The 8,628-nt window shown below is 36.3% G+C and overlaps 2 protein-coding genes across 5 annotated transcripts; one reads left to right on the top strand and one right to left on the bottom strand.

Annotated features, from left to right (window-relative positions):
• Positions 1-1,480: 1,480 nt before the first annotated feature.
• LOC120249403 (sufE-like protein 1, chloroplastic/mitochondrial) lies at positions 1,481-4,190 on the bottom strand. 2 transcript variants are annotated; one of them, XM_039257888.1, is made up of 2 exons: positions 3,051-4,190; positions 1,481-1,832 (listed from the first exon to the last, which is right to left on the bottom strand). In XM_039257888.1, exon 1 carries the CDS (start codon positions 4,151-4,153, stop codon positions 3,071-3,073), a length of 1,083 nt encoding a protein of 360 aa, XP_039113822.1. In that variant the 5' UTR covers positions 4,154-4,190; the 3' UTR covers positions 1,481-1,832; positions 3,051-3,070. The 2 variants fall into 2 exon arrangements, with proteins under 2 accessions (XP_039113822.1, XP_039113823.1); XM_039257889.1 differs by lacking the exon at positions 1,481-1,832 and adding an exon at positions 2,276-2,480.
• Positions 4,191-4,326: 136 nt separating this feature from the next.
• LOC120249404 lies at positions 4,327-8,067 on the top strand. 3 transcript variants are annotated; one of them, XM_039257892.1, is made up of 5 exons: positions 4,328-4,475; positions 4,551-4,612; positions 6,970-7,143; positions 7,254-7,400; positions 7,535-8,067. In XM_039257892.1, the coding sequence occupies exons 3-5, from the start codon at positions 7,018-7,020 to the stop codon at positions 7,904-7,906; spliced, it is 645 nt and encodes a 214-aa protein (XP_039113826.1). In that variant the 5' UTR covers positions 4,328-4,475; positions 4,551-4,612; positions 6,970-7,017; the 3' UTR covers positions 7,907-8,067. The 3 variants fall into 3 exon arrangements, with proteins under 3 accessions (XP_039113825.1, XP_039113826.1, XP_039113827.1); XM_039257891.1 differs by lacking the exon at positions 4,551-4,612 and having other exon boundaries at positions 4,327-4,475; XM_039257893.1 differs by lacking the exon at positions 4,551-4,612 and having other exon boundaries at positions 4,331-4,475; positions 6,974-7,143.
• Positions 8,068-8,628: the final 561 nt, after the last annotated feature.

Here is an 8,628-nt window from a genome sequence, read left to right as displayed (position 1 = left end):
ATTCTGTGAACTATATGAAGAGTTTTTGTCATGAATTGGCCTGCCTGGCTCCCTGAATGCCATCTAGGATGGATTTGTCGAATGACAAAACTTTCTAGTTGGCATGAAGGAAGCCAGGCAGGTTTCAAACAGAGATAAAAAGTTTTTTTATTTAAGCTTCAATGTTGCAGGAATTCAGGTCCAACTTTAGCTGAGGCATGTCTATTAATCAGAGCTAAGTTTTACTTTTGCATAAGTTTGCATATGCTCATAAACACAAGTTCAAGAACGGGAAACAGTATATATCGAATTGGCAAGTGACAAACATGATTTGTTTAATTATAATTCCATTAACTAATCTAATTGGATTGTTTTCATGAGTAGATCTACTATCTATTGTTTACTTTTTTATTATGCAGGTAGAGACGCCATCAGGGGACTGTTTACTACTACTGCAAAACACAGATGATTGAACAATGTAACTGCTGCTTCAGTAGTGTTCTATTGTAACAAAAACTGTGGTTGACAGCCATGATATACAATTTATAGCAAACTTTAAGACTTATGCTTTGTATTTGATGGTCTGCAGCGATGCATACACAAAGTACAGGGATTTTTACAGTTTCTCTCGATAAGAATTCTTATTTTGTATAGAATCAGTTAAGCTGGAGCTATTAGAATGTGAATGTACTTGATTTGAGAAGATCACCTGTGATGATACATTCTCTAAATAGAGTCAATCAGTGGAGATCAACTAGGAAGCATTTGGACATCAAAGTATTTTGAGACTATAGAGTATTCAAACTTTAAATTTAGGTTCCGCATAGGTTATATCATATCATTCAACAATTAAAAGTATCATTGGTGCAAAATATAATTTTCCATTATCATCTGACAGGCATATGTTGACAAAATTTAAAGAAACATGACTTTAAATGAAGATGTGGGTGCTTTTATTGAGACTTACGTTTGTAGCTAACATTAACTCTCATTCTTATAAATCTATCATAATAAATCACAGCGAGACGAAGAACCCACTTGTACAGGATCTGAGAAATTTGATATCTATACAGCATCAAATTCACATAGAGAGATTGTATCCTCATTTCAAACTCATAAGACTAACGTAACTGGTACTTGACAGAGTACAAAGACCTGCCAGCATTCCAGCTCTTCAATTATTATGGTGACTGTGAACTTCCACAATACCCCTAAGATACAGCTTGCTTATAGGTGCTACCTTAGTTCTACATAAAAATGAAATTATATCTTCTATCAGGAAATGTTATGCAACATTGATGATGTTTAAAACCACCATAATGGTGGATCTTACAATTCAGCATACTCATTTTTCAATATTAATCAACTTTATCTGTAACTAACAGGGCTATTTTCTAGATCAATTGATATCTCAAAAATCAAATTTCTTGTTTATCTTACTTGAGTAGAAATGCCAAAAAATAATATTCTCTCGACTAATCCACATATTGGAAGGTCAAAATTGTTAAATTCATACTTAACCAGCATATTATAATGCTACAAGTCAGTGCTTTCAAACAAGATATCCAGAACTTGAAGAATATCAGCACCCAAGGACATACTTCTACACTTTGCTCCTGTTTTGAAGTAAAACTAATATACACAAGAAAGAAAAGAAGATGGTTATACTTTGCTCTAGTTTTGAAATTAAACTAGTACATACAAGAAAGCAAAGAAGATGGCGTACAACTGTTTGTTCATTTTCTTGTGGAAAGCTCTTGAATTTTCAAGTCAATGGAATGTACAACTATTCAGAACCGCAATAGTTCCCCAATACAGATGCTTTTCCTCTTGCAATAATATAAGACAATTCCCTGCATTTAGTGTTTGAATTAAACTCCAGAATTTTAGAGAATTTGTGAACTTAACTCAAAAATAAAAACTGACATTTGCACATCTACCCTCAATAAATAAATAAATTGCATACATAACCCAATAAATAGTATATTTGCATATATACTCTCAAGAATCTCCAAACTTTTTGTGTACACTCCTCTGGTTAAGGGTTTTGAGGTGTGAGAATGAAGAAAAGAAATAGTGTGGAAATGACCTACTCAGAATATATCTGTTGTCATGATTTTGCCTATAGGCCCTTGAAAATTCAAAACCATAGGGTAGGCATCTTTCTGAAGGTTTAGTATAAACGGGATACTATAGGAGTATAAACACAAATACCCACTTTTGTGGGATACATACACAATTTTCCCAATTGTTTCCACCATCCAATCATGCAAACTTTCTCCATGGCATTTGCTCATACTGTCAAGCTTTTTAAAATTTCATTCAAATCTAGAAGTAAAATTAAATTCAATGAAGTAATCAAGTAACCAACTGGTAAATTCGAGTGAATTAAGCAAATTTCCCAAGCAAGCATTATCGCCCGTCCTCCCAGCCCCTCCCCACCCCCATTCCCCAATCTTTTCAGGCCAACTTTCTCCATGACATTTGCTCATATTGTCAAGCTGTTTCAAATTTCATTCAAATCTAGAAGTTAAATTAACCTCAATGAAGTAATCAAGTAACACACTGGTAAATTCAAGTGTGTAAAGCAATTTTCCCAAAATAAAATGCATAAAGCAAGGATTATTGCCCCCCATCTTATCATGCAAACTTTCTCCATGGCATTTGCTAATATTGTTAAGCTGTTTCATTTTTCATTCAAATCTAAAAAGTAAAAATTAAACTCAATGGAGTAATCAAGTAACACACTGGTAAATTCAAGTGTATTAAGCAATTTTCCCAAAATAAAATGCCTAAGGCAAAGATTATTGCACCCATCTTATTATAAAAAAACTTCCTGTGTGACATAATGATAGCTGCTCATATTGTCATCTGTTTCATATTTCAATCAAATCTACAAATAAAATTAAACTCAATGAAGTAATCAAGTAATACACTAGTAAAATCCACTCATTCATAACCAAAAAAAACACACACACACACACACACATATTTGGGTCAACCCCAAACAAACCACACAAAATTATATATCTGCACAAAAATGAAAACAAAAACTAATAGTGAACAAGTACCTCTTCAAATGTGCTTTCATCTATCTAGTTTGGACCTCTGATGGAGCCTTGGCATCGATAGAAAGAGCATGCAATCCACTCTGTAACTCCTCTTGCAACAAATCATAGACCAACCTGTGCCTCTTCACCAAGCTCTTCCCTTCAAACATCTCAGAAACCACCTTGACATTGAAATGGGTCTCCCCATCACCACTTCCCCTCACTGCAGCATGCCCAGCATGCATATGAGATATATTCTCCACTTCCAACTCCGATGGTGAAAGCTCTCTTTGCAACCTTCCCCTTATCCTCTCCTCTCTCCCACCATTCCCACTTTCCAAACTCCATGCAGCCTCATCTTTCCCATTGATCATAGTCTCTTCAACATTTCCATTGCCATTCCAACCAAAACTCACATCTTTCCCCCAAGAATGAACCCTATCATCACTAAAGTCCGAGTCTCTGGAGCCTTTCTCTTCCAACATCGAAGCTTTTTCATTAACTAAAATCGCAGATCCAGATCCAAGCTCAAGGGCTTTCCTCTGCATAAGCTTCAGCATATTAAGAAACCCATTATTCCTCGATTCTGAAAGACTCTGTCTGATCCCCAGAAGCAACACGAACTCAGCCGGCACACTCGCAATCACCTCCGGCGAGCTCCCAGACAATCCAAGCACAAGAAGCGCCGCAAGACCTCTAGTCAGCGCAGCATCAGAATCAGCCTCAAACCTCACAGAAGATGGATCATCAGGGTCTAGGAACGCACGAACCCAAACCCTAGAAACACATCCACGGACGCGATTCTCCTCGGTCTTGAAATCAGGGTCGAGAGGCGGTAACTTGGAGCCATAGTGGAGAAGCTGCTGGTATTTGGCCCGAGGATCAGAGACAGAACGGAATAGCGCGATAATCTCTTGAATATTCGGGGGAAGAGTGGAGGGATCGAGATCAGGAGCATCATGGGCGACAGGGAGGGATCGGGCAGGGGAGGAAGGGGTACTGGAGTTAATCCGTTGAAACGAGATTGGAGAGGAGAGGAGGAGATGGGGTTTGCGGAAAGGAAGTGGGGGTTTGGTAAGGGAGAGAACGAACCTAGGAGAAGCGAAGCGGAGGAGGGCCGCCATTGGAGAAGTTCGAAGCTCTCGAATGGTCTCGAAGGTTTTGAGAAGCGATTTGTGAGTCTATTGTTCTAAATTTACGGATGAGCCACTGGTTATCGGGTCGGGTATTTTCCTTAACGGGTTTGTATTGGATCCGAATAAGAAAGAGAAAGAATAAATGCTTTTAAAATAGAAATCAAAGGAGAAAATTTTCTTTTTAATCTAGGGTTTTGTTGTTCTTCGGGTGAGCTCTGAGATCGATGCCATCCGAGTCTCTCCGCATTCTCCTCCTCGTCTGCAATCCTAGCTTGCGTTCTCTTCTTCTTCTTCGTCGTCTGCTTCACTGGTGAGATCTTTTCTTCTTCTTGTTCTTTGGTGGATATATGTATCATTACTCTTGTAAATGTGGAGATTTGTGTAGACTTGGTGTTGTTTATTGAGGAGGTTGGGTGTAGGTGTTTGGAAAGACAAGGAGAGAAAAATGTGAATATATATATTTTTTTGGTTGTGTTGAGGATTTTTTCAATTTGGATTTTCATCTGTTTGGTTGATTAAATGTGCCTCCTGTGTGCGTTTTTGTGTTGTGGATGGTTAAAGTAGAGTTGAGTTTACTTAAGAATGGTTGAATATGTAGATTATTGGCCATATGAATGTCAAGGATAACCTATGCTGTTGTGTGTCTCAATTAGCACCTGCCAAGGGTTGAAGGAACCTTGTGGTTAAGTGCTGTCCTGGAAGCTGTGCGGCTGCTCATGTTTCTGTGTAGGTAGTTGGATTTCACAACACTTTTCTTATGCCACCCATGCTTGTTCATTTCGCACACATAATATAATGTGTATCCCATTACGATATGATCAAGAATGAGGGAAAGATCTAATACCCTGTTTTGATATTTCTATTGAAATACCTATAAATGGTATTTTACGTGGAAATAGTATTCTTGCTTATTTCGATGATCCAGTATATAGAAGAAACAGTTCAGGAATTACTAAATATGGGACCGTAGAGGTAGATTCAATTGTAAAAAAGGAAGATTTGATTGAGTATCGAGGAACAAAAGAATTTAACCAAATACAAATAAAAGTAGATCGCTTTTTTTTCATTCCCGAAGAGGTGCATATCTTACCTGGATCTTCGTCCATAATGGTCCGGAACAATAGTCTCATTGGAGTACATACACGACTCACTTTAAATACAAGAAGCAAAATAGGCGGATTAGTCCGAGTAGAGAGAAAAAAAAAAAGTATTGAACTGAAAATCTTTTCTGGAAATATCCATTTCCCTGGAGAGACAGATAAGATATCCAGGTACAGCGGCATCTTGATACCACCGGGAACAGGGAAGAAAAATTTTAATGAATCAAAAAAAGAATTGAAAAATTGGATTTATGTTCAACGAATCACACCCACCAAGAAAAAGTATTTTGTTTCAGTTCGACCTGTAGTCACATATGAAATAGCTGATGGCATAAATTTAGCAACACTTTTCCCTCAGGACCTCTTACAGGAAAAAGATAATGTCCAACTTAGGGTTATCAATTATATCTATTATGGAAATGGCAAGTCAATTCGCGGAATTTATCACACAAGTAGTCAATTAGTTCGGACTTGCTTAGTATTGAATTGGGACCAAGAACAAAATGATTCTATAGAAGAGGTTCATACTTCCTTTATTGAGGTAAGAGCAAATGATCTAATTCGCGATTTCATAAGAATTGATTTAATCAAGTCCACTATTTCATATACCGGAAAAAGGAATGATACGGGGAGTTCGGGATTGATTCTTGATAATGGATTAAATAGCACCAATATCAATCCTTTTTATTCCAAGTCGAAGATTCAATCACTTACTCAAGACCAAGAAACTATCGGTATGGGTACCTTGTTGAATCGAAATAAAGAATGCCAATCTTTGAGAATTTTGTCATCATCCAATTGTTCTCAAATTGGTCCATTTAATGGTTCGAAATATAAGAATGTGACAAAAGAATCGGAGAACATAATTCCAATTATGGATTTTCTGGGTTCTCTAGGTACTATTGTACCTAAATAAGCGAGATATATATATTATTTGCTTTTGATATTTATCATGCTGAAACTACTGAATGCTTTGCTGAATAGAACAATCTAGACTTTATAAACTGAAATTGAAAAACCCAAAGTTTAAAGTTATAACGAAGCTTTTGATGTTAATTGATGTTTAATCTCAAACATGTAGATTTAAGCTTCCATATATGGTAGAATACTTTGTTATCACTAGTCATCTTGTAAAATTCATTATCACTGTCCATATCATAATGTACTTCAATGATGAAGAAGAATACCATGATGAGCCTATATTAAATTGATGCACAGTGGAAGCATCCTATGAAGACTTATGAAAGGAAAGAGAAACCAAAGGCCAAAGTCCATGTTTGTGCCTTTTCGTTTCTAGTCAAAGTCAAAAAGTCCTTAAGAGTATTTATTAAAGTTTGTTGTTTTAGAAGTTTTAAATATTTATTTGGATGCTTAAGTTTGCTGGTTTCCATGTACATCCCTTGGTTTCTTGTGGGAATTTTTGAGTCTTGGTTTTCTCATCATGTACTACAAGTCTTTATAAATCGGGCACTAATGGAAGAAGAAGGGGAATGAGAACTACTGAAATTTATCCTTTTTTTTCTCGTTTTGTGGGATGCAAACCCAGCCTAAATGTGATGCCTGCAAATTTTTCAGAGTGCTTTTTGAAAATCCTGCTACTGTGATGCTAATAAACTATCTCCAACTCAAATCAACCTCTTCTTTGCCTGCTGTCCTACATAAATACAATCAAATTGTTGATTACTGTATATGATTATTATTTAGGTAGAGGGACAGGTTACTGTGTGTCTAAGGCTGTGATTATAAAATCAAATGGGTTATGTTGGTTCAAGAAATGGCCCGCGTGTCTTTTTGACTGGATGCCGTGTGTCTAAGGCTGTGTTGAATGCTAGACGGCGTGGTTTCCTAAACAATGCTTTTGCAGACCTGTATGATGCGGTGAGTTAGTGAATCTTTAATACAATCTTCTCTCAATAGTTTTGATTCATCCATTCTGAAACTTCGAATTACTGACACTGATGGCTACCTTCAATTTTACTATGGCACAGGGTATTAAGGAACGGATACTTGCTGCAAGAAGGCAGTTGTATGAGCTCAAAGCCCGATACATTGAGTTATATGCTAGATGGCATGGTAGGGTAGACAATGGATTAATGCAGTTGTTTCAAAGAGATGATGACTTCTACTCCAATGCTGTGAGTGATGGCTATGCAGTGATGGCTATGCATTCTACAAAATCAAAAAAAAATTCTTAATAGTTTCATTCATCCATTCTGAAACTTCTAGTTACTTAGCAGTGATCGCTACGCATGATTTGTTTATGACACAGGATGCCATGGAAGCAATCTTTGCTCTTGAAAGAGAGGTTAATGAGTTCGAGGCCTACTCCATTGAGCAAATGAATCTCATCAGAAATGAGATGGATGCCTTAACCAGACGTGTGCTCGAGGCCTCAAGGCATCATGTTCCTGCAGCAGGCCAAGCCACCAAAGATGATATCCAGGCTAAAGAACAGTTAACACTGGATAACTCTAGTGACATCAGTTCTCTAGCTACTGTTGAACAGATTGAGCCAGGGACGGACGTGCCGCTGAAAACTCAAAAGGTGACAAAAAGAAGAAGAGATGAAGCATCAAAGAAAACAAGGAAGAGGAGGAAGATAAAAAAGTCTGATGCAAAAGGAAAAAATCATTCTAATTAGTTTTCTTCTTTTGATGTTTAAATGTTTTACTTTTGCAACCTGACTGACTTGCTCAGGTATTTACTGGGAAAGTGTTTTGAATGTGCTTACTGGAGTACTTAGCATATCTTAAGTTCTTTGCTTATCAGTTATATTTATATCATCTCTAAATTATTTGGATTTACAGTCATCTTCTCTCGAGTTGAGCAAGTTACGGTTCTTTTGTTTGATTTTGCTCTATTGAGAAATTTGTGTTTATTTGTTTTTGTTATCTTTAGTGTGACATTGTGTTTTGCAGGTTTCATGTATAATTTTGCACATGATCACAAGTGACATGATCACAAGTGGTAAATTTATTGTTAGGTAACTAAATTGACTCATTTTCATTTTAATTACTAAAGTTCAATTTGCATTAATTTGATCATTCAATTTTAATTTGATTTTATCAGGCAATAAATCAAAGATTTCAATCCTCAATTGATTACATGTTGTCTGAAAATCCGAGTTAGTTTTCTTCATGACACATTAAGTCTATTAGAAGTGTTCATATTATTGAAAAAGAACCGCATCATTCATTTGGAGGGGTTAAAATCTCTTAATTTATTATTTAGTGAAATCAAATTAAAGTTGAATGATGAAATTAACGCAAAAATGAAAATAGCCAAAGTTTAGTGATCTAATAAAAAATTTACTCTTATCATAGGACTTAAAATCCTATAATTTATTGTTGGTAGTGTATTTTA

The sequence above is a fragment of the Dioscorea cayenensis genome, chromosome 19 (assembly GCF_009730915.1).
Source record: "Dioscorea cayenensis subsp. rotundata cultivar TDr96_F1 chromosome 19, TDr96_F1_v2_PseudoChromosome.rev07_lg8_w22 25.fasta, whole genome shotgun sequence".
NCBI lineage: Eukaryota > Viridiplantae > Streptophyta > Magnoliopsida > Dioscoreales > Dioscoreaceae > Dioscorea > Dioscorea cayenensis.
This window is presented reverse-complemented; position numbering and strand designations above follow the sequence as displayed.